Source organism: Coptis chinensis, unplaced genomic scaffold, assembly GCF_015680905.1.
Source record: "Coptis chinensis isolate HL-2020 unplaced genomic scaffold, ASM1568090v1 utg724_pilon_pilon, whole genome shotgun sequence".
In the NCBI taxonomy this organism is placed as follows: Eukaryota; Viridiplantae; Streptophyta; class Magnoliopsida; order Ranunculales; family Ranunculaceae; genus Coptis; species Coptis chinensis.
Window position 1 is genome coordinate 162150 of NW_028238181.1, and position 25957 is coordinate 188106.

General features: G+C 37.6%; 2 protein-coding genes and 1 long non-coding RNA gene across 33 annotated transcripts; 1 reads left to right on the forward strand and 2 right to left on the reverse strand.

The window, feature by feature from the left end:
- Positions 1–635: 635 nt before the first annotated feature.
- Positions 636–2525, reverse strand: LOC147472841 (disease resistance protein SUMM2-like). Its single transcript, XM_086588147.1, has 4 exons — positions 2167–2525; positions 1935–2077; positions 1457–1773; positions 636–1010 (listed from the first exon to the last, which is right to left on the reverse strand). Exons 1-4 carry the CDS (start codon positions 2523–2525, stop codon positions 636–638), a joined length of 1194 nt encoding a protein of 397 aa, XP_086444273.1.
- Positions 2526–3123: 598 nt separating this feature from the next.
- On the reverse strand, positions 3124–6315 carry LOC147472842 (uncharacterized). Its single transcript, XR_015210661.1, has 5 exons — positions 5603–6315; positions 4346–4624; positions 3937–4018; positions 3725–3837; positions 3124–3636 (listed from the first exon to the last, which is right to left on the reverse strand). It is a non-coding gene; the product is annotated as an uncharacterized LOC147472842 (long non-coding RNA).
- Positions 6316–6442: 127 nt separating this feature from the next.
- LOC147472843 (uncharacterized) lies at positions 6443–23972 on the forward strand. 31 transcript variants are annotated; one of them, XM_086588165.1, is made up of 12 exons: positions 6443–6523; positions 13627–14037; positions 14805–14919; positions 15332–15401; positions 16315–16479; positions 16567–16598; positions 16686–16730; positions 17513–17593; positions 18084–18172; positions 18328–18378; positions 18493–18861; positions 23932–23972. In XM_086588165.1, the coding sequence occupies exons 5-9, from the start codon at positions 16406–16408 to the stop codon at positions 18092–18094; spliced, it is 243 nt and encodes an 80-aa protein (XP_086444291.1). In that variant the 5' UTR covers positions 6443–6523; positions 13627–14037; positions 14805–14919; positions 15332–15401; positions 16315–16405; the 3' UTR covers positions 18095–18172; positions 18328–18378; positions 18493–18861; positions 23932–23972. The 31 variants fall into 31 exon arrangements, with proteins under 31 accessions (XP_086444291.1, XP_086444299.1, XP_086444296.1 ...); XM_086588170.1 differs by having other exon boundaries at positions 6461–6523; positions 14858–14919; XM_086588164.1 differs by having other exon boundaries at positions 6477–6523; positions 14792–14919.
- Positions 23973–25957: the final 1985 nt, after the last annotated feature.

Below are 25957 nucleotides of genomic sequence, written 5' to 3' on the forward strand. Positions count from 1 at the left end.
ATTGAATGAATAAATCACGAAGTTCTTTTAGGTCCTGCTGCGAATCATTTAAGGGCAACTCTGATAACCTTGTGATTTGGTTAAATTCTCCAACTTGAAGAAATTGAATGCGTTTCGGAAGTGAGATGGCATTGCAAGGAATACCCTTTGAGTTGGACAAACATAGACTTCTCTCAGGCTCCCAGGGCCTACGTCTTCTCTCCATTCTTTCCATTCCAATACAGTACTTTTTTAACCTTTCAAAGTTTCCAAATTTATCACCATAGGCAATGAAGTCCAACAACTGGTGAAATGCAATACCAAGATTTTCCAATTGTGTCAAGCTTGAGAGTTCCTGCAAAATATCTCCCCCTCTTTCTCGCGCATACACATTATCCGGTTTTATATACCGCAATGTTAACTCTTGAAGTAAAGAAAACTTTGATATCAATCCCGTGGGGGTCATTTCTTTCAATTTATAATTGCCACTGAGATCAAGGCTTCTGAGGTTGACCAACATATCCATGCCTCGAGGCAGTTCTTCTATGACCGAATCTGTGAGCTTCAATACTCTCAGTGACCGAAGCTTGGATAGAGAAGGCACTCTAACTAATTTCCCACAATAAAGTAAGAGTAACCCACGAAGATTAACCAAATCAGAGTTGTCTTAGGTCCTGCTGCGAATCATTTAAGGGCAACTCTGATAACCTTGTGATTTGGTTAAATTCTGCAACTTGAAGAAATTGAATGCGTTTCGGAAGTGAGATGGCATTGCAAGGAATACCCTTTGAGTTGGACAAACGTAGACTTCTCTCGTGCTCGTACTTAAGGTGGAATACCCTTTGGAATACCCTTCCCGCCTCAATAAAGTACTTTTTTAACCTTTCAAATTTTCCAAATTCACCATAGGCAATGAAGTCTGACAACTGGTGAAATGGGATATGAAGATTTTCCAATTGTATCAAGCTTGAGAGTTCCTGCACAAAATCTCCCCCTCTTTCTCGTGCATACACATTATCCATGGTGAGTTCCTGCAATATTAACTCTTGAAGTAAAGAAAACTTGAATATCAATCCCGTGGGGATCATTTCTTTCAAATTATAATTGTCACCGAGATCAAGGCTTCGAGGTTGACCAACATTTCCATCCCATGAGGAGGTTCTTCTATGGCGAACTTGTGAGCTTCAACACTCTTAGTGACCTAAGCTTGGATAGAGAAGGCACTCTAACTAATTTCTCACAAAAATCTAAGAGTAACCCACTTAAGATTTACCATCAGAGACTCGACCGGGTAACGACTCAATATGAGTCCGGGATAAATTGAGAACCGCGGAGACTTTTCATGTGCATAAAGAAACCACTTTGCGTGTTTTAGTTGACGACCCTCATAATAACTTTGAGAAAGGATGAATGTCAAGAGTTTAGGGCATTTGGGAATAATTGAAATGTCTTTTATACGACTTTGCAAAAATGAAACCCTCTCAAGATCTTCAGACCAATCATCTTCGTGCGGTATTTCTGTTGATGAAAGCCCAGTTCTGACCATGAATTTAGGTTTTGTTTTCGTGATGTAAAGAGCCATATCCCTAATCAAATCATGCATTTTAACACGGTCCCTATCCTCATCTTCAGAATCACTATCTTCTTCAGAAGAAACTTCTTCTAGCATGCAACAACGCTTTAGTGTATTCAGTATAACATGGCCACGAAGCATTTCATCTTCTTTGCTCGATCCCTCCACTAACCCTTCCATAACCCAATACTCAATCAACTCACTAGTGTTGATTGCAAAATCTTCAGGATACAGTGCACAATATAAGAAACACTTCTGATGATTCTTCTCCCTCAATCGATCGTGAATCGAACTTGATTATTTGAATCACTTGTTCCTCCATGTCCATGTTCAAACTTGTAGACTTCTTCAGATCTGATAATGCAACTCGCCACTCACCAACATCTTTGCTTCTCATAGCTTCGCCTGATTGTGATGATTGCAGGGCAAACCACAACACTCGCAACAACTTCTTTTGCAATCTCTTTCACTTTGGGAACAAGCTCCTCATGGACATTTACCAAGAACAGGTCCCATGCTTCGATCCTTAGAAAGCGGTTTAACTTTGACATATTTCGGCACAACATTCCGTCAAGACACTTCCCCTCGACACGGTAGTCAATATTATCTTGCACCCATTGTCTTTTGTGGGTTCGGGAACTCCTAGCTCATGTAGATTAAATGGCTTCCATATGTCATCTAGGATAAGCACAAACTTTCCCTTTCTATGCAATGCTCTGAGCAATGATGACGATCTACTATCTTCATCTTGTTCGTCAGAAAGATCCAAACCGAGTACTTTCGCAATTTGCTTTTGAAGTGTTTGAGCATCAACAGCTTTGGATATAGTGACCCACAAAACATTTTCAAAACGAATACGTTCTTGCACGAGCTGGTTACTGATTGTCTTCATAATGGTGGTTTTTCCCACGCCACCCATGCCGTAGACACCAATTTTCTCAAACTCATCACCTACTATACATTCCCAAACCATCTTGAGGTTCTTATCAGCAGTACTACCAATCAATCAAGTGTATAATAACGACAACAAACAAGGAAGAAAAAATTTGTAATGAACTGACCTTATAATAATATAATTGATCGACGCTTCAGGTCTTGTCTAGGCGCAAAAGATAAATTGGAACTTTAAAAGATATAGACCAAGCCCATTCAAGAATGGAGGGAATTAACACTTATATGGCTAGCTACACCCATATCATGCAATCAAAAGTATTTGACCCAGACTTCATCTTTCTTTACTTTCCTAGCTCAGCTAGTTTGTCTAGTTACTACGACTAGCACAAATGGCCTCAACTTAAGAATTTTATTACTTTCGGAATATTTGTTTAATTTTTAATGTGTACCACATACTAAATATACCTACTATACTTTTTTATTTTTGGTGTTGGCTACAGTCGGCACAAACATTCCAGTCTCACAACAACATACAACTTACAGACTATACAACATCAAGGTTAAAACAATAACAAGATATTTTACTTTTGTTATTATTAGTTCAATTATTTGAGGGGAGAAAAGGAGATTCCAAGGAATTGGATGATGAACTTTCGTTCGATTGCAGCAGCCAGTATGGCCTATGGTTTCCTACTTTCCTTACAGAACATTGTACCAAGCGGTGGTGACAATAGCTATGATGACTGAAATGATGAAGTTGTTGATGAAGATGCAGGCTAAAATGACGATTAAAATCTTGTATAATACATAATTTTATCATCCTTGCATATGATTACTTCAAATATACACCATACTCACCCACATATTTAAGATGCTTTATCATCCTCAAACCTAGAGTTCCTTCGTTGAGTATGAACATGAAAAGATCACGGGTACACACCTTAATTGTTTTGAGAAGAGCTGCATGATGTCTCCACTGCAAAGAAATTGTTCTTTTGTACATGTCACGGATTAGCTCTTCAGTTCTCTGAGCATGATCATCATCCAAATTAAAGTTGATCGGGGGTTCCATAAGATCATAGTCATCATAAAGTGATCCTTCAAAGTCCAGCCTTGGTTCCACAAAGCTAACCCCTTTCCTCCAAGGAGGTGGCTTTCCATGTATGGTCATTGATTTCTCCATATTCCATCTGATGGAAGAAAAGAATGAAACAGTAAGTATGAAATATCCAAAAGTTACCGTGATTCTTAGTCAAGGTACCAAAGAAGAAACCCCACATTGTCAAAATTTTATTTAGCAAGCCAGGACGATCTGCAAGGTAGCTAACAGATGCTCTAGATGTGTCTCGTCCATAAATAACCTCTTCAGCAGCCCTACCGCCAAGTAACACCTAATACATGGGATGATGGGAATACATACTGATGATCATTATCAAACGCGACGGAAGAGAAGACCAATCTCACAGAAATAGTAGAATAAGTGACTATACCTGAAGCCGGTGCAACAACTGAGGTCGACGCTCAAATATATAAGACTCGCCGTCAAGACGATGAAATACAGTTTTAGAGACTCTGCATGCATCAGTTAACAAACATTTTTGTTAGAGAGAGTAACTGAATGGTTAGACCTACTTGAAATACATCACGCATTACAAGTCGATGAATTAATTAGCTTAACATTTTGTACTATTTGTAGTGAATTATTGACTAATTATCTTAAATAAATGGCTAATGGATCCAGATGTACTGTATTATATTGGCATAAGCTATTACCATTATACAGAAGTACAGAACTCACCATTGTATGAATAAGTTGGGTCCAGATGGAGGTAAGACAGCCTCCATTATGAACAAAAAATAAAAGAATGATGGAATTTCAATTAAACAATGTGTTAGAACCTGGCCACGAGGAATGATTGAGATGCGTCAAGAGGATTCCACCTTAGCCGTCCTCATAGCACTTCAGTACGTAAATAAGATGTCATTGCAGTTCCAACCTCAGTAGTTGCCCTACGACACTGCCCTTGATGACCCAACTCAATCCCTACACGCTTTGGGCCCACAGTTAAGCGGTCAACAACATCATCTACGTCTGACTGAAGGATAGAACCATGCCCTCTCCGAACTGCCACCAATGCAGCCTCTTGGAGTAGCTGCGCTAGTTTTGCTCCTGTCCACCTTGATTAACCAAAATGTTAGTTTCTGTTTCAAATAGGCACTTCACCACTGAAATGGATATTACTGCATTAACTGTAACCTTCTATGAAGGACAGAGTGCTGAACCAAAGCGTGAGATATATAGCTATCAAACTTAAATTTAACAATGCACCAAATTGAAGGACATAAATACTGTATGCTAAACTACACTGATCAAAGGAGATGTAAATACAACGTACAAATATAAACCTATAGAGAATCTATTCACCTTCACAGCTTGCTAAAGTACAAATGTACAGTGATTGAAGCTAATGTATTCTCATTAAAAAGAGCTGACTGGTGGCACTGTCCCTCTTCGTCAAAACTTAAGTTTAAGATCATGAATATCAGAGGAAGCATTGTGATATAATATAGGTCATAGGTGGGTACTAGACGTGCAACTACACAAGGTAGAAATCATTTATATCAAAGCTTCCTTTTCTGATTGATTTATGGGAAAACTAACCACTTAGCTGGTACTGTGCAGAACCAGTACAGACAAAAAAAAGTTGGAGTTGGATTTCTATTTTCTTAACTATGGGCTTTGTGATCACAAAGATGGGTCAAAATTTCACGTTGAAATGTGCAGATCATTAATGAAATTTAGGTCAAAAAACAAGTTACATGAATGATTCCTTCTGATAAATTGATTAATGTATTAGTAATAGAGAATAACTAAATTATTTAGTGTATACAATTTTCACTGAAATTCCACAATATCTTCTATGACAATGTTTATTCCATTTTACATTTTTAACTAAATTGAATCTCAGTGGAACTAGACTTTTGCTAATAACTTTGTCTAGAGCTAGGCATTTTACATTGTACACACTACGCAAGTTCAGATCATGCTTTAACAATTAGTACTGATCAAGGGCAAATCCTTTCATCTGAGAATGAACATTACATAAGAAGCAGCATGCAACAAATGGGGGACATTTCCAGATAAAACTGTTTTACCTGGTAAGTTCTGCACGTAACTGGACATGTTGTTTTCGCCTTCACATCCTTTCCACAAGGTGAACAAGTTGGCCTTGCAGACTGAAACATAAGGAAGACTAAAACTCCTAGTTATCATGTTAACAAATTACATTCAGTGAAAATTTCTTCTAGTGTCTCATACATCAGTTCTAGTGCTTTCATACAGTTGATGAGCACCTAAATGGTTTGACAATATACTCCCACTCAAAATAGCAATTACTGGAAGGCGAAGGTCATCTCAATTGATTTGGAATGTCCAGATGTATGAGAGTTTTGAGATGCAGAGCACAATTATAACCAAAGAATTCAATTAGTAGAATTCAGGAAAGCAGAGATGTGCACAATGGTCTTTAGAAGTTAAGCCTCCTATACCGATGATATGTCTATACACCAATCAAAATCAAGCTGAACAAAAACACACGAAAGAACATCTTCCAAATGGAATTTTATTTTGAAGCAAGTTTTATATATACACTATAACTGCTATAGGTAATGCAATCTTTTATATAATTCAGAAAAAAACAGAGAAAACTACTGAAATAATAGTTTTTAGAAATGCGTACAGCGTACTACTCCACATATAAATGCCAATACATAATCTCATCACCAATATCCTTACCAACTTTCATGAACTAGAAGAAACTAGTTGCAACATAACTTCTACTATCAGTAGCAAGCAGAAAAAAAAATCAACTTACCTGGATACTGCCACCATAAACCATAATACTAGGTCGATTAAGTCAGCCCATTGCCATAATTACACCTGGCATCTGAAAACACACACATGGAAAACCCAATTAAAAATAAAATAAATATCAACAAAAGAGGGTGAAGTAACATACATTTTTATCACAACCACGAATAGAAATATTCCCATCATACCACTGAGCAGCCATAAGAGCATTTGCAATGCAGGTGATAGAGGGGGGGAAGTGATAACTATCACCTACTTTCCTCCAAAAGTGCTGTGCAATGCTGGGTGATAAACTCGGTGATAGTTTTCCCGAGTTCAAAACAAGGTGAAACCTTCCACCGAGTTTATCACTGAATTGTTAACTTCGGACGGGATGTTGGATTTCGTCTGGATTACAAAACTCACCATACGGAATCCAACATCCCGTCCGGAGTCCTAATGGCTACTGTACCAACGGTCAAAAAGTCAGAACCGTAAAAAAACGGTCAAAATAAAAAACTTTGGTATATATACAACATTTGCTTTATTTCAACTCACACTTCCAACAATCATATATCATATTTCTTCTTCTTTAAAATCAGTTCTTAAAAAAACCAAATATCAAATGGCATCAACTCAAGCATCTCAAGCAAGTGGTAGCACTCAAGCAAAAGCGAAAGCTCACTTTAGCATGTCCGATGATCAAGCTCTATGTCTTGCTTGGATAAAAATTAGTGAAGACTCCATTGTTGGTGCTTTCCAAAATGCAAAAGGATTTTGGAATCGTGTAACAAACGAAGTTCAATCAAGCGTGGGTCGGATAGGTCTCCCGATTCAATTAGCAATAGGTGGAAATATATTTCAAAAATGATGAACAAATTTGTTGCAATTGTGAATGCGGTGGAGGCTCGACATGCAAGTGGTACAACAATACAAAGCCGGGTAATTACAACGTTGTCAATTTGGAATTTATTGATTATCTTAGTCTTAGTCTAATTATTTCCGTCTTCGTCTAATTATCTTAGTGTATTTATTATTTCCATTTTAGTCTTAGTCTAATTATTATCTTAGTCTAATTATTATTGCAGTTTAATTATCTTAGTCCTAGTGATTATTTTAGTCTAATTACCATTTTTTTTAGTTGTCCGAGGCAAGGATGACGCGTAACAACTACAAGAAAAATCGGCTTTTTCACTTGATCATTGTTACGCGTTATACTTAAGGATAATCCAAAGTGGAGTAACGCGTTTTTGAGGCAAGATCAAGCTTCCACAAAAGGGAAAAAGGTCGCAAAAATGATGGTGAAGATTCAACTTCTAATTCACCAAGTGTTGGTGGAGTTGAATTGGAGGGTTCTCAAGAAATAGAGCGTCCAAAAGAAATGGAGCGCCCCCTTGGATCGAAGAAAGCCAAGTCCAAAAGGAACCAAGAAAAATCAATTGGTATGTTGGAGGGTTACTTTACACGTTTAGAGGATACATTTTCACATGATGCAAATGAAACACAAAAATGCTTAGAACTTAGGGAAAGGGAACTTGCATATGGTCAAAGAACTGTGATGGCAAGAGAAGAAAAAAATCGGATTCAAGCAGAAAAAAATCAGGTTCAATTGGAAAAAAATTGGCTTCAAAAGATGCAATATGAAGCTAAGATTTTAGCGACCGATACAAGTGTCCTCCATCCCGATACCGCTTTTATAATCGAGCAACAACAAGCTGAAATACATGCTGAATGGGGAAGGGCTAGAGGTGGTTCTAGCTCTAACTAAGCTTATGTATTTTAATTATCTAGTATTTTATTTTAATTAAAGCACTATGTATTTTAATTAATGCACTATGTATTTTAATTTCACTGTATTTTTAATTAATGCACTATGTATTTTAATTTTATTGTATTTTTAATTAATGAACTATGTATTTTTATCTAACTGTTTTTTTTTTAAATTAATGCACTATGTATGTTCTGTCAAATATAATTATTTTCATAGAAATACAATTACCAATAAAATTAAAATACATTGTAATATAGTTCATTAAAACACAACTCATTAAATACGTTGGAACTACATAGGAAATACATTAGGAAATACATAAAAAAATACGTTGGAACTTAATAGTTCACGTTAGGAAATACATAGGAAATACATATGAAATACATAGGAAATACATAGGAAATACACTTTCATTTCCATTTTAATTTTCGCCTCCTTCTCCCTCATCTGGATCCGACCAATTTGGATCATAAATTGGTATCGGATCTGCTGTTTCTTCAATGCCAGTCCAATTAAAAACATGTTCAACTAAGTCCTTTTGAAGATTAGTATGTGTAACTTCATTTCTGATCTTATTTCTTGCTTCAATCATCCGATAGACAAAATGAAAACCATCATCTTCCCTGAAAAAGAGCGGGTATTGTTTCTTTCCTCCGACCTTTCCAATTCCAAACTCCACTTTCACGCTCATTCTCAACAATCATATTATGCATTATAATGCATGCCTTCATTATATCTCCAAGAACAACAACACTATGACAACGAAGCCTTAACAATATGTCATCGTGCACTCGCAAAACTCCAAACGCCCTTTCAACATCCTTTCTTGCGGCTTTTGACGTTGAGTAAAGATATTTTCATGCTTATTTCTTGGATAACTAATGGCTTGAACAAATGTGCCCCATTTTGGGTAAATACCATCAAAGAATATAATATCCCATATCATAGTCATTACCATTCACATTAAATGCAAAAGAGAACCTCACCTTGCTCTAATGATTCAAAACATGAGAACGATAAAGCACGCGTTAATGTCATTATGCTAACCCTCGGTAGGCGAAGAAGCAATGCCGATCCAACAATGTTTGTCGCAAGAACGGCTTCAAGTATCAAAGTTGGTTCCTTCTTGTACCCTACATGTGTTCCAAAACCCATCCACTTGGGCAATTCTTCCACACCCCGGTGCATACAGTCGATTGATCCAAGCATTCATGGAAAACCCTTGTCGCATTTTTAGCTAATATCCTAGCAATTAATGCCTTCTCGGTTGGTCGCCTCAAGTACTCTTCCTCAAGCGCCGTGATAATTGCCTTGCACCAACGCTTCATAGATACATTTTTTGTGGAATATCCAATTTGTAAATACTCATCCGTTGAATCATAAGAACAACCGGTTGCTAATTGTGCAAACCGCAGCCTAGTCCCTTTTGTAACCTTGTAAATTGCTTGCCAATCCAATCCATCCACCTTGTCTTTAAAGTCGTCGAATGATGCAACAATATGCAACATATACATAAAAGCTCTCTTGTCATCCCCAGACCTTCGCCTAAACTTATGAGACGCCACCTACAAGGTGTTGTGAAGTAATCCCTCATTATCTTTTGTTTTACTAAAATCACCACCATCTCTAAACGCGGTACTCTCGCCGCCTTCACGATCCACCGCGTTTCTCAGATCCACATCTTCAATTTCAATGGTCGCTGAGTCATTAATGCCCCAAAGAAGTGGATAATAACCGCAACATCCTCCTCCTCCTTCGGCCTCATCATATTATTATGCTCATCTCTTACTCTTTCCATGTAGTCATCTTCGTATACCGTGAAGATCGACCCGTGAAACCGTAAGAGGCTAACTATTACTACTAGATCCTCCCCCATAACCTTTGGTTATATGCAATTCTTTATTCTCTAGACATTTTTCCTATTTTTAGCTTGGTTGTGGGGAAGAAGATGGTTGTGTTGTTTGTTTGATCTAAAAGAAAGAAGAGTAAAACTAAATATGAAAGGTAAGGTCACATATGATAAGGTCACATGTGATACTTCCGATTTTGGTCCACTTACCAATTGACAACACATTTTATTAGATTTTTGTTCACTCTCCAAGTGACAAACACATTGTATCCAAATGTCTATCCAAATGTACCCTCAATAATTCCAAATGGGCCACCATCCCCATCCATTATTCCATTGTTTGGAATAGTAAAATGTGCAAATGAGGAGGGCTTAACAAACTGTGGGGCGTTACATTCCGCCTCGGTCTAAAAACCGCACGGGATGTTACATTCGCCTCTCGGTATCCCCATACACTATTTCTGTCGCTTAACTTGTCGAACCAAAACCACCGCAAAAACGAAAGTGATATTCCAAACTCAAAATTTTCTGTTTCAACAAAGACAGGAAATGAGTGAAACGAATGTGAAATGAGTGAAACGAATGTTCCATTTTTGGAAACATACAAACTTATAAAATTTTAATTTTTTTTTGCCATAACCTCATTTGTTTTATTGACATATTCATATCCAAAACCTGCTAATATACTTTGAAAATAATAAATAAGACAAACAACAATAATGAACAACACCCAGGGCTAACACAGAAACTCAGTAAAAAAACTAACTTATAATTTCTAAAAAAAATTGGACATAACCTCCTTTGTTTAATGACATATTCATATCCAAAACTCATCAAAGAAAAACATGCTAATCAAAAATTCATTACAAACAACAATCCCAAACGCCATAAGACAAGTAATGGCGCACAGTTATTACAAACTACAAAAAATATCTCATCGAGACCTCCCCCCCCTACGAAGGCTCGATTCGAACGAAGAGCTCTCCCCCCTACGTCGTTGTCGCCTCTGGTTGAGGTTGAGCTTGAGGTACTCCACTTCCAAAGATTCTCCAACTCTTGCACACGCCTCTAAAGCCGCAAAGTTCGACACGCTCTTCTTGTAAGTACTCAAAACTGCGGCGACGAAGACTCCATGAAGGACTCACGATGGCATAACCGGTAGAGTCTGAAGTTAAGGAGCTCCGACCTTACTTCATCCTATTTAACAAAACAAATGCATGTTGGGGTTATAGTGAATACTAATAATAAGAAATCATGAATAAATTCAAATCATACTAACCTCGCTAATCGCCGAATCAGATCGACAAATCTGCTACCAATCTGCGGCATCTACCGGTGGAATAGGTATTCTCATATCTTGTCCCGAGAAGTAATCATGCTCCAGGTGCCAAAGGTCATCATCATCAAATATCCGTGGAGTTCTTTCATGCATCCGAATATCATGAAACACCCCGGTCGCGGGATCGTGGCAACTCCACTCCTCCCGGGGGAAATGAATGTCGGGCCTCAATGCTCCGAAGTAACCCTTCAAAATTGGTGCCCCGGTATAATGCACCTAGCAAGAGACCTCGACCAACCCTCTTCCAATATAAGTCATAGTCGCCGTAAAACTGAAAAGTCGATGCGCCCGGCCACTCATTTAGGTTTGCTCTATGGTGTGAAAGAACGGCAGGAAGAATATCGAGGTCATCATATCTATAGGTGGTGGGTAAGGTATAACAATCTCTCCGGATACTTGCCGCCAACATCCGTCCCCCAAGGTACCATGCGTTGGATCGACCCTATAAGTATCATTCGGCCAACGAGAAAGAAATCTTGCTCTATGACACATATATGATAGTCTACAAGATCGGTGTTCTACGGAACATCCGGAATATCCGCATAAGGGGTCCGAAAGATGAAGGACTCTCGACCGGGGTTGCCACTTTCGGTCGGGTAGCTCCTAAAAGCTCAATCACGACGAGTGTTATGAATATTATGTGATAGGTCCCCATACCCCCTCGGGCCACGATGAAGCCCCCATGCTTGAATACGTGGAATCAGGTCATGAGTCTCATCCTCTTCCAACCTCTTCAACACGGGGATGCATCACACCTAAAATGTTCATACCACCCAATCGCCATCAATAGATAAAATACAATATCAATATATATATAAACATGTCAACATTAATAATTAGATAAATAAATGAAATGAAACAATAACTTAATAAATAAGACTTATCGGTATAATCCAAACAAAGCCGCACAAATTGCCTTTTAGCGGCTTTCGTCTCAACTGAGGTCTAGCCGGCGTAAAAGTATGCCAAGATGGATTGACCCTACCATAATCCCACATCCTCTCTAATGCCCGAGACACGCCATCCACCCGATACATAAATAACTATCAAAGATATCCAAATAATACCGCACCAACAAAGTAGAAGAGGAAGGCACGTACATACCGTGGATCGACTCCTCACCAATATGATAGTCTTTTCGGCTTCTCCTCGAGTCTATTCAAATATCTCAAGTAAACCAACTCATATTTATAGCTCCTCCCTTAAACCGCTTTCACCGATAATCTCAAAACTTCGTCTTGCTCATCATCTTCAACCAAATCAAAACCTTCAAAGAAACTTCATCGCCGTAGTAAAACCTCCAAAGTTTCATCAAAAGGAACGGCATCTCCATAACCAATTGGGATACCCGTGAGCATTGTGAAATCAAGAGGGTAATCCCAAGCTCACCCCATGGGAAATGGAATGTGTGGGTAGTTTGCCACCACCGCTCAACTATCCCAAACAACGGCGCTTTGATCATTTTGTCCCAAATTAGAATTCAAAAGCTCCCAAATGGTGTGGCGGATATAATGTCGGTAACCGTGACAAAATTAGGATCCGTTTTTTATTTCATACAACGCCACCACGACACAACATTTGAAAGTGCACAACGCACTTTCCATAAGTGTACTTCATACATTCAACAAACACGCACGCAATACGATATAATTACAAATATTTTTTTTTAAAACAATGCGACAAATTCAAACTAATTACACAACAACAAACTTGATATAAATTAACATAAATAATAATAATTAACATAAAAAAAAATCAAAAAACTTATTTTGAGACTCCGCCCACTCGATTTGCTACGTGTCGGACCGATGTACTTGCTAATGGTGGGTGTTCCTCGATTTTCATTAACGCGGTGGAAAATTGAACCCAAGTTCAATTCAGTCCTCCTCACCCACAAAACAGCGTTAATCGACGGCCATCCTTTTTGCCCATTTTTTTGGAAATTTTAACATTTCCAAACCATCGGGAATGCTCTTCATGTGGTGAGGTTGGTGGGGATGGATTGGGGGGTTGAGAAGTCATTATGAATGGAATTTTGTATGAAAAGGTTGTTAATGGAGGCTTCAAAACCGGAATTTTGGCTAGAAAGGAAGTGAAAATGGAGCATGTTCGCGTCTGTTGGTATTGAGCCATCAGACGGGATGTTACATCCCGTCTCGTTATAAAATATCAGATGGGATGTTACATTCCGTCTCGTATAAAAAAACTCCAGACGGAATCTAACATCCCGTCCGAGATATTTTTTATCACCTTTACATTGCACAGCTTCACCTTGTTTATCACCGGGTTGGTGAAAAGGGGGGTGAAAAGTGAGGAGGTGGCGGTGATAGAGGGGGGAAAACTATCACCTGCATTGCAAATGCTCTAACAGTTTCAACACTTCCGCAATCAAATCACGAGATTGTAAACTATAACACATTCCTCTAGTCCCCATAGAAATAGCAACACTAACACCAATAGTAGTAAACCTTAAACCAACCATTTTGGTGATTTTGCAACATTTCTTATCAGTAGCACACATAATTTTTCCACCTAGAGAATCTGAACAAGTTTCATCCGAACTCTATTTTTTTTTCCACCTAGAGAATAGCAACACCCTTTAAACTCGGCGCAACACCCTTTAAACTCGGCGGTGGGATGTTTTGCTCTATTTGAGTGATTTTGCAACATTTCAAAATTCTGATTAGTAACACTTATACAACCATTTGTAAATTATAAGCGGGACCATTTTCACTATCACGCTCATCTCGCACACGTGAGGGAAAAAGAATTCTTGATCGGGGTAAGTTGTCATCTACACATCTTCTATTCTTTTTTCTTCCTCCCGTTTCTCCTTCCCTCCTCCTTTTGCCAAGGTAATACATTCTAGGGTATCAATTTTTTGAAATATGGTTTTAATTTTCCAAAGGTGGTTACTTGATTTAACACACCTAATCCCTGCCACTAATTTATCTTGAATTGATGTTTGATGATGTGAAATATCGCTTCCAATCATAAAGTAAGGGTATGCTTTGGTTTAATTTCCATTTTGTTTGTAGCCATCATATTATACATGGATTGGTTGAGTCAGTAGGTTTTATGATGAGTTAGGCGAACAATTGGGTGATTTGATTTTAGAATTGCTTGAATTGTTTTGCTAGAAAAAGTTGGGTGTTGATAGAGTTCGTGCTTTGTTTAATAATAAGTTGATAAAATTTGCTTATAAGAACCATGGAAAGTCTGTTGTTCAGGGGTTGACAAAGAACACAGTGGTGTGGTGGACTAGTTCTTGATGTCACACTACTATGATTTATCTTTTTTTAGATTTGTTTCTTTGGTCTTGGTTGTTTCATATGCTCACAGTCTATCTGATGAAAGTTCCTTAAGGGCTATAGTTTTTATGCTTTTACTGTTTTTGAAAATTAATAATTACAAACAATGGTTTACGATCATGCGACGCGGCACTTGTCTAGTTTTTATCACTTAACTTTAGATCATGCTAGCACCTTTCAATTCCACTTAATTTTATACAAGTTGTTAACTCATTCATGATGTAGTTACATATTTTAGGAACACTGCCACCTGATCTTCTACTTGATTTGGTTGTGGATTTGAATGTTCAGATTCCAGTCCAATTCTTAGAAGCTCTCTCGCTTCTTTTGCCACATTGGATCTTCGCTTGTTGGTTAGTACTTTTATATCAAAAGCTACTCAGTCTCTTTTCAGTATTCAGAATAACTTAAGCCTGGCTTGGAATTTTAGTTACTAGTTACCAAAACATAAACAAAGAACTATCTTCTTCCACTACTATTCAAGCACTAGGTCTCATCCTCTTCACACACCAGTTTGATGAGGCTACTGAAGCTTCTCCCGAGTTCTGGTCAAATGGGGATGCATTTATTTGTCCCTCTCCTTTCTCTCTCACGAGTATCATACAATATGTATATGTCTTGATGTTGTCAAAATCATATCGTATTGATTTTGTCCTTGAGTAGCCTAGTGCAGCCACCTAATTAGGTTGTTTCGTCATGTTGTCTTCTATGATAAGTTTTAGGGTATCGTTTTAATATAACGTACACTTTTGTTATTTCCTATAGGTAAAACGACCACTGCAAAGTACCATCAGTTCTATAAACTTAGAAATCCTTCACTATCCCCTTCATCAAGGTATTCTTCTATCTCCTTATTTTGATTATATTTTATTTGACTTTAATTTTGTAATTTGTTTTAGCTTGATCTGTCCTAGTAACTTCACATGCAATTTACAATTAGGTGAACTATTCTTATACTGAAAAACATTTCAATCATGTCATGCATATAGGAATATACGAGCTGCTTTGTGTTGCCACGAATATACGAGAGTTTTTCACGTTTTGCGATATGCATCTCAATGATTTGAGACCATAAATCGTAGTTTGATTCCGTGAGGGTGATTCCTGCATTGAATTCCAACCCTTCGGATTGAACAATAATGGATTTGGTGTTTGATGATTCGGTGTCATTCTTTGCCATGACGAACCATATAGGAATTCGATTGGTTAGGATGTGCGGTGGTGGTGGTGGGATATTGGTAATCAAACCCTACCGACACTGATTCAAGAGTGCGGCTAGGAGTTTTAGAACCTGGCTTTGATACCTTGTTAAAGATTAGGGGGTTTTATTTATTCATTCATTCTAATATTACACTGAGAACACATACATATATAGTGTAGGATCCTTGGAGTAGATCCTACAATCAAACACTTACTATAATTACAAGTCTCTAGAATAGGAGAGACTTGCAGCCCAATATCGCAATACTTCCTACATTCCTTACATCCATACATAAACTAATCAACGACCTTGCCGTAGCAGGGTTCAAAGTAAAATGTGGAGGGACTTGTTGTCCCCTAGCTGCGAGTACATGAGCAATAATGTTCACTACTACTTCAATATTCAATCACGCGGTTTTATGAGGTATGTTCCGATACCTCATAAAACCGCATAATTCATCTAAACATTACTGTTATACATATATATATATATATATATATATATATATATATATATATATATATATATATATATATATGTATAACAGATTGCCAATGGTCCTGCAACGAACTGAACCGAGTTTGAACTTTGAAGATTGAACTAGAAAAGTTTGTCAAGCAGAAAACAACGCAACAGAGATGGGTCCTCGAAAATGTGAAGTATGCAAAGAAACACAGTCCAAATACAAGTGCCCAACATGCTTCACTCCTTAGTAAGTTTGAAAACTTATTAACTTAAAATTTCATGAATCATGTTTAGTTTTTAATCAGTCCCTCTCCTTGTTCTGTTTGTTTTGCAGTTGTTCTTTGCCTTGCTTCAAGAAACACAAAGGTATGGGAAATTTATTTTCTTGATGTCGGGATTTTAGCTAATTGTATTGTTTGGAATATTAAGTTTGTGAATATTTATATGGTGCAGAAATACCTTGTGAGAAGCCAGTTCCTTTTGAGGAAAAAAAACCAAGTAAGACTTCTTATTATAAAGTTTGTATTTTAGTGCTTTGATATTCTACAGTTTCTATGTGATATCTATGCAAATATGCAATCATGAATGAAGAATGCCATTTTGATACCGAGTTAATATATTCGACATTGATGTATTTCCAGTTCAGTAGATATTAGTACTCTTTTGCTTGTTCCATAAAGTAGGATGACTGGTTTATGATTTTCTGTAAGAATGTGCGGAGGAGACCATAGAGGTATGTCCAACCAACAGAGTGTTATATGTAGAATGGTTGCTACCAATGAGCTATGTAGGGGGAAGCAATCTTTGTGATTTTCTACCTTTCATTTCGTTATGATCTCATCTTTTTCCTGATAAAAAGAAAAAAATCGATATGATCTTTTTCATAAAAGCTTTTAAAGGAAACTGAGATTACCTAAAGGCTTACCCTTGATCTCTTGATGAGTTCAATCGTTGGTTTTTTGGCCAGAGCACGTATGTTGTTTTCCCATCTGTGATCTTGTGTTGGGAGTTGGGACCCTGTCAAGGATGGATTTGTGACCTAGATCACCCTTGGATTTAATCATAGGCTATTCCTTCTTTTGTTTTATGGGAAACATTGTAGAATTGAAGAGGATGTGAGTTGTCCTCTTTAGTTTGTCTTTTTGAAATTTATTTTTGAGGGAACAATCCAAGAATTGTTTTACCAAAGGAAAGATATTTCTGGTTTGAGATTTTGATTCAATTTAGTTATCTATAACCAAACTCGTGCTCTGATTTATTGTTCTAATTCATTGGTACAGGTCCCACTTCGCTTCCAGAAAAAGTGCTCCGGGTAGATGAACCAGGTCATCTACTTCAAAATAATCGACTGGAGTCAATAGGTGGACTTGTTAATATATTCCATTTTGTTCTAATTTCAATTAGCATCGTTGATGTTTACTTTTCCAAGTCCTGTAACAGTTATATGTCAGAATAGGGTGAGTTAAGGTGAGTTGATATCTGTAGTAATATCGTGGCTACGAGAGGGGAAGATAGAAATTAAAAACGATAAAACCTAGGATTGGGAATTTGTCATCCATCTTTAGCTCAATACCTGTCAAAGTCAAGGTATTTCATAAGACCTAGGCAAATGGGAAGGCATGCAGTCCTGCTTAAACCCCTCTCCCCCATTTCTTAAATCTTGATGAGAGGATCTTACTCAGTTAAGGCCTAATCTGTTATCTCCTCAAGAACATTTTGTGTAGGACGAATCCTACGAGAGATTTGTTTCAATGGGTCTCTGTACATCGACTCTTTACTAAACTTCTTCAAGATTCTTAATATCAAATCAGTTCCAAAAGGTTTCTCACTGCTGATTTTCACACTGCAAAGCTGTCTACTGAAATTAAGTAATTCCTTGAAGGATGAAGATATTCAAAAGCTCATATGCAAGATTGATTCTTCAAATGACTTGAGACAATGTTAGTATTTAACTTTTAGTAAAAGAATTTTTATTGTCTTCAACTTTGGTTTTGGAGGTTCATATTGGCTCATGAAGATCAATATGACAGAACCTGACTGACCACCCGAGAGTGTCTGCAATTCTTTCCTAACAACTCTGATCTCATTTTACCAGGAACTTGATAAAGTCATGGAATTAGAGGGCTTCCACAAGTTCACTGAGAAGGTACTAACCTTGTACTTCTACTTTTGTGATTAAAAACCAATTTTAAGAATTTTACTTTGAAGGATGAATAGCACACTGTGTTCATATTTTGATGGATTAGTTTCCTTCTTGCAGGTTTTATCGGTGATTAGCACAAAGTAGATCGAATCTGGAAGAAGATGATGCTAAACAAATTAATATCATACGTTATGCACACCATAAAGTTGTTACTCGTTCCTCTATACTGCCTTGGAAACTTTATCCGATTTGCATATCTTTTGATGATGAAGGTGAAGCATGCCAGAGGAAAGCCTACTGCCATATCCCAGGATAACCTGGGTTTTTGATAATATTGTTTGCTAGTTACTTCAACACACCACTTTTTGACAGTAACTCTAAGTCCGATTGGACTATTTTATTTTAGTTTAGTTTTATTACTTAGGTGAGTGTATACTTGAATTTGTTGTTCTGACTTTCTCCATGAGGATTCAGAACCATTCACAAGTTACTTTATTCGTCTTCTCTCTTTATAAAAATTAATAAATTTTTTTGGTATTAACCGTAGAAGACCTCCTATTTTAATTTTGCTTAGGGTCCCAATTGTCTTGAGCCGCACATTCTCTCCACCAAAACAGACCTAGTCTCCTCTCCCATTCTCTCCACCTGATCATGGATTTTGAGGTTTAATGCCCCTCTATTTCAGTCTTTTCCCTCCATTCAACATCATCTCTATGTCCACACTAATCCAGTTTTACCGAGTGAGAATCAATCTGACTGGATGTTTGGGCAAACTGTGGTTTAGTTCTATGTGGTGATTGCTGGTGAACGGTGGTAACAGTGATTTCATGGATTTCCGGCGAGTTTAACTAGCTATCTGATGTCATTTACTTCGAATTTTCAGGCGAGGCAAAGAGGTTGTTATTTTGAGGACTCTATGTTATAGGTTGGGATTTGATTGATATGATATTGGTAGCTTAAATCGGTCGAAGATCCTGTTTTTTCTGGTTGTTGCTTTCATCCGATCGGACAATTTATTAGCAGTTGTTTAAATATTGCATGATTGGTTTAAAGTCTTGATTCTTGGTTGAAGGTGTTGGTTTTTGAGTGTGTTGCAATGACAGGATGGACTGAATTGAGTGATAGAGTGTTTTGTAAAGGAATTTTTTTTACAGTATTGGAGGCTCATTCAGAGAATTAGTAGGACGTGTGTTTCACCTTTCTTTAGAAGGAAACTCTACTCAAGCATCAACTTCTGGTAAGAAAAGAAGAACAGAGGCTTGTTTTATCTGACCAGCAGCAGGCCTCCAGGAGTCATGAGTATCATCAGCTGGAACTGTCGAGGTGTTGGTCGTCCTTCGATGGTTAGCGCACTTAAGGATCATATTAGAAAGGAGAGACCTACATTGATTTTCTTGTCTAAAACTTTGGCTTCTTACAATAAGTCTGTAGGTGTTATAAGGAGTCTCGGTGGTGAAAATTGATATTTTGTAATTCCAGCAGTTGGGCATTCTGGTGGGCTTTGGCTATTGTGGGATCCCAATATAACAGTTAATATTATGTACTATGATTCATGGATCATCCATGCTGAACTGAATGGAGTAAGTGGCTTGGAGTGGTACTTTTCTGGTGTGTATGCTAGTACTAAGATGAGAATAAGGCGCACTCAATGGAGTATTCTCAATCAACTCCAACCAAATGCTCAAAAGCCTTGGGTCTGTTTGGGAGATTTTAATTCAATTATGTGGCATGAGGAAAGATGGGGGGGTAGACCAGCAAAAAAATCACATATAGATGCGTTCCAGGAGATGGTTTATAACTGCGGCCTCATTGATGTTGGCTATGTTGGGAATATATTTACTTGGTGTAATGGACAGAAAGGTCTGAGCAGAATGTACCAGAGACTAGATCGAGTCTTATGCAACCCATCTTGGAGGACAATTTTTGCAGAGGCACAAGTTATACATATTTCGACAATCCATTCTGATCATAAGATTTTGCTGGTCCAACTTCACCCTAAGAAGTCAAAGTTAAAAAGGTCATTTAGATTTGAATCAATGTGGACAACAGATCCTACATGTAAGGAGGTGATTAAGGCTGCTATGCAAATAGAGTTTTATGGTTCGAGCTCTTATGCCTTTTGTCGAAATTTGACGCTTTGTAGAAGGGAACTACTCAAATGGAATCAAAAAGAGTTTGGCTACCTACAAACCCAAATGAAGGAGATTGATAATCAACTCAAGCAACTGCAAGAACATAATGCTATGTGTATTATGCCTACAGAGTCAAGTATCCAGAAAGAACAGGAGCTTTTAATCCAATATGATCATCTGCTGCAACTCCAAGAAATGCACTGGCATAAAAAGTCAAGATAGGATTGGTGGAAATTGGGAGAAATGAACACCAAATATTTTCGTACTTTGGTGATTAAGAGAAGACATCGGGCAAACATTTCCCAAATTAAAGACTCGAACGGCACGACACACCAGCAAAGGGAGGACATTGGTAACTGCTTTGTGAACTACTTTTCTGATCTATTCTCCTCCAGTGTGGATAATCTCCCTGGAAGTTACTTTGATGTTATCCCTCAGCTTGTTTCTGATGAAGATAATCAATGTCTACTGAGACCAGTTCAAGATTCCGAAGTCTTCGAGGCTTTAAACCATATGGGATCATTAAAAGCTCCCGGCCCAGATGGTTTTCAGGTATTGTTTTTCAAAAATTATTGGAATGAGGTAGGACCAAAAGTACTTGACTTGGTTAGAAACTTTTTTAACACTGGAGCTTTCTCTAAAGAAATCAACCACACTCATATAGTCCTTATTCCCAAAACATAGAATCCCATCTCACCTGATCATTTCCGACCGATAAGTTTAACTAATGTAGTGTACAAACTCATTTCAAAAATCCTAGTTAATCGAATGAGACCCATTCTCTTGAAAATAATAAGCCCTCACCAATCTGCATTTCTACCCAATCGTTCACTCCATGATAATGCCCTCCTCACTCATGAAGCCTTCCACACAATTAGATCAAAATACAATCTGAAACAGAATTACTTCGCTCTCAAATTAGACCTACAAAAAGCTTATGACAAACTTGATTGGGGTTTTCTCCAAAAAGTCTTGAGAGCTTTTGGATTTGATGAAACTTTTGTCAGAAAAATCATGTTTTGTGTCAAATCTGTTTCCTATTCAGTTATATTAAATGGATCACCGTTCGGTTATTTCTGCCCTACTCGTGGAATCAGACAAGGTGACCCAATGTCACCTTATTTGTTCATAATTTGTGCTGAAGTTTTGTCTTTAAAACTTTTGGAGCTTCAATCAAATTCTGCCTATGATGGTATCAAACTTGCAAGGAATTGTCAACCTCTCACACATTTGATGTATGCTGATGATATCATTATATATGGCAAAACGGATTTGAAGCAAGCTGTTGATATTAACAAGGTGCTTGAAGAGTATTGTCTTTATTTGTCGGTCAATCAATCGGTCAAAGTCACAATTCATTCATCACAAGAATTTACATCCAAAGTTTGCAAAAACTCATGTTCAAAATCTTCAAAGTTCCAACAACTCATATTTTTCCAAGCTATCTTGGTGTTCCATCTGTCCTCGGACGGGCTAATCAAGATAAGTTTCAACCTTTGGTGCAAAGGTTCAGAGATAGACTGGCCAAGTGGAAAACTATTTTACTGAGTAAAGGAGGAAGGTTAACTCTAATTAACTCGGTTCTTTCTGCTCTTCCTTCTCACATTATGTCATGTATCAAACTACCATATGAACTGATTGACCAGTTAGATAAGTATAGAAGATCTTTTTTATGGGGCCATGATATAACGGAGCGGAAAATGCATTATTTTTCATGGGATTTGGCTTGCACCCCGAGTTAGTGCGGGGAGGGCTTGGGGTAAAAATCTTGATATTCATAACCTTGCACTCCTTGGTAAGAAGGCATGGGATCTTTTGCATCAAAACTCGCTTTGGGCAAAATACATGAAAGACAAATATTTTCCTAATGTTGATTTTTGGCGAGCAAGATGTCGGAGTTTAGTGTCTTCAGCTTGGAAAGTGATGCATAATCTGAGGAATCTATTATCTTTTGGTGTTGCTTGGCGCATTGGAGATGGATTATCTGTTCGAGCATGGTTGGATGCATGGGTCACGTGAACACCGTTGGAACTTCCTTTGATTCAAAACCTTACAATTGCAATTTAGATAGAGTTCTTTGATTTCATTGATCCCAATCAATCGGCGATGGAATACTCAATTAGTGAGCGATCTTGGCCGATGGAATATCTTGATTGGATTTTGACTATCGGTGAAGATTGATGCAACTCAAGACTCGATATTGGGCTCCACACCATAAAGGATGCTATCTGATTAAATCTTCTTATCGGATGCTTCAAGATTGGATTGAGCCCTCAAAGTACCACAACAAAATTTTGTTTGCTTTTATATCGGAAATGTAACGTTGCATACAAAATTAGGTGCTTGCTTGTGGCAAGGATTTTAAGAGGTAATTCCTACATCAGATTTCCTATTAAGGCATCATTTCCATGTGGATCAAGAATGCTTTTTATGCTGACATGAAGAAGAATCATTACATCATTTGTTCATCGGATGCCCTTTTGCAAGAGCTATATGGTTTGGTTTTGACTTACACTCCATAATATATGGAACAAATTTCATAACTTTCAAACAATGGATTGAGGAGGTCATCTACAAGTGCAAGGAATATCAGGTAGACCAAGATTTGGTTCAAAAATTTGCAATAGTCTTTTTGGTGTATTTGGTTAGCAAGAAATTCATTTCGATTCGGTCAAAGGATCACGAACATAATGCATTTTCTATACAAAGCTAAATCTATGCTCAAATTAAGATGAAGATCTTTGATAGTGCTCTCTTGCCATGAGAGAGAGATAGCCAAAGTAGCGATTTCAATATCTTGGCAATTTCCTCCTAGCGGGTGGTTGAAATTGAATACAAATGGGTCTGCCTTAGATTGTCCGGGGCCACCGGAGCCGGGTGGAGTACTACGAAATGAATATGGTGGTTTTATTTATGGATTTGCAACACCTTTCAAGCGAGCTAATGCCATATTGATGGAATGTTATGCACTTAGAATGGGATTGTTGGTAGCAAACAAGTTAGAACTCGATCGCATCATCATTGAAGTGGACTCATATTTCCTTCATAAAGTAATAATTGGTGAGAAAGAAGAATCACCTTCATCTGTCATAGCTCTAATAGAAGACATCAAACAACTATTGAAGGGATTCAGGCATACAAGGATGGTTTGGAACTATAGAGAAGCGAACTGTGTTGCTGATACTTTTGCTCGACATGCGTCGACACAAGCTGCAAGTGATGATTGGATGACCAATCCAATTCCTCATCAAGATAATATACCAGAAGTGATTCAGCCCTTGTTAAATGAGTTCTCTTCGTTCTGGTGGTCTCATCCACCTGCTTTTGTATTAAGCTCTATAAGAGCGGATGTTCAAGGAATTTGTACTGAACGATTAATCAGTAAGTAAATAAAAAAAAGTATCGTTTTATCAAAAAAAAAAAGTTACTTTTGATAAGGAGTTCGCTGTCTTTGCTTTGCTTTCCTATCATTGTCTCAAGCACCTTCAGGATCTCCAGTTCTTCTACGTTATATGTAGCAATAACTTATTCTTGAAGAGTATTAGACCCAAGTCCCAACTGCTACTTAGATCTTGTTTTTGGGGCGGTGTTCTGCTTCCCAAAAAACTTGGGGTCCTGTCTAATTGGTCAATGTTGTGGGAGGCTACACTGTTGAGCGATCATGCAATTGCAAAGCTGTTTTGCAGGATGTCCAAATGGGTATCCGACCCGGTTTGAACCCGATTTTTCGGGTTTTGAACGGGTATCAGATTATTTGAACTCATACCGGTTTTTAGCGGGTCGGGTTCGGAGTCAGTATTTTGTTGAGAAGTGTGACCAAACTCTATTCTAATCCTATATTTTGGGTACCCATCGGGCTCGGATTCGGGTTTCGGGTAAGATAAAGCCCGCTATAAATGAAGAAATAAGACAATAAGAATCTTTATTTTAAATATATATATACATTTTATTATTTCTTCTGCTATCCACCAATCATTCAAACAAAATAAAACTTTTAATGAACTTGGAAGTAATTATCACCTATATTCGGACATAATTATTTTATATGATTTAAAAATAGATACTCGGAATGAACTATAGACACATGATCACATGCAATTATTAAAAAAATTGGAAATCTCGACATAAATTTTTTCATAATCCAATATATTAAATAACTCATCATTGTAAACATGAATAAGATCATAATCCAAATATTTATCTAACTCATTCTTTTTATATAAGATTAGTAGTATGCAATTGAACCGGATTTGGGGTTCGATTTCGGTCTGGATTTGGTTTCAGGTTTTTTAGCCCTTTTAACGGGTTTATGGCTAGATTATCGGGTCAGGCTCAGGTCGGTCCGGGTTTAGAGAGTGTGACCAAACCCTACCCTATGTATTTTGGTTCGGGTTCGGGTTTGGGTTTTATCAGGTTTGGACAGGGTTCAGTGCGGGTATTTTGTTCAGGTTTTGGGCGGGTTTCGAGTTTCGGGCAAGATGGACATCCCTAAGTTTTGGTGGTATCAAAGATTTTAAAGAGAAGATTTCATTTCTACTTCAACCATTATGCCAATGTTAAATTGGTCGTTTGTGTGTAGTAATTCAGACATGGAAATATCCACCTTGAAATTAACTGATGAATGTCCTGCGAACTCCAATCCCAAGTTCCCAACCCCATCACTCCCTTCTCTTTATTTTGTACCATGTATGAAAATGAATTACTTCACTATTAACATTTTTTTTAAAAAAAATACTTTGGAAGAAAAGTTTCTTTAGAAAAAACGACATTTATTAAGAAATTTAATGATTAAGTAGAAGAATGTACGAATACGGATTTATCACATTAGCTGAAGTCCTCAAGCAAAAAGGAGCCAATTTATCTTGGGGAGCTAGATCAGTCGCATATGATATTTACTATAGTATCTCTTTGTTTGATCATTGTAATTTCTTTTACATTTGCAGAGACTCGAACATTATTGTTCATGTACTCGCAACTAGGGGACAACAAGCCCCTCCACATTTTACTTTGAACCCTGCTACGACAAGGTCGTTGATTAGTTTATGTATAGATGTAAGGAATGTGGGAAGTATTGCGATATTGGGCTGCAAGTCTTTCCTATTATAGAGACTTGTAATTATAGGAAGTGTTTGATTGTAGGATCTACTCCAAGAATCCTACACTATATATATATATATATGCGTGTGTTTTCAGTGTAATATTAGAATGAATGAATAAAAACCCCTAATATTTAACATGGTATCAGAGCCAGGTTCTAAAACTCATAACCGCACTCTCGAATTAGTGTTGCTAGGGTTTGATTACCAATATCCCACCACCACCACCACCACCACCGCACATCCTAACCAACCGAATTCCTATGTAGTTCGTCATGGCAAAGAATGACACCGAATCATCAAATACCAAATCCATCATTGTTCAATCCGAAGGGTCAGTATTCAATGTAGGAA

Bases quoted from the DNA above. Each gene is read 5' to 3' on its own strand.
- LOC147472841 (XM_086588147.1), bottom strand. From the start codon at position 2,525: ATGGTTTGGGAATGTATAGTAGGTGATGAGTTTGAGAAAATTGGTGTC. The intron at 2,078-2,166 runs GTGCAAGATAAT...CCGCTTTCTAAG, and splicing joins GAACCCACAAAAGACAATGG to GATCGAAGCATGGGACCTGT. The intron at 1,011-1,456 runs GTTTCATTTTTG...TTAATATTGCAG, and splicing joins GGTCTGAAGATCTTGAGAGG to GAACTCACCATGGATAATGT.
- LOC147472843 (XM_086588151.1), top strand. From the start codon at position 16,406: ATGGGTCCTCGAAAATGTGAAGTATGCAAAGAAACACAGTCCAAATAC. The intron at 16,480-16,566 runs GTAAGTTTGAAA...TTTGTTTTGCAG, and splicing joins CCAACATGCTTCACTCCTTA to TTGTTCTTTGCCTTGCTTCA. The intron at 16,731-17,512 runs GTAAGACTTCTT...TCATTGGTACAG, and splicing joins TTTTGAGGAAAAAAAACCAA to GTCCCACTTCGCTTCCAGAA.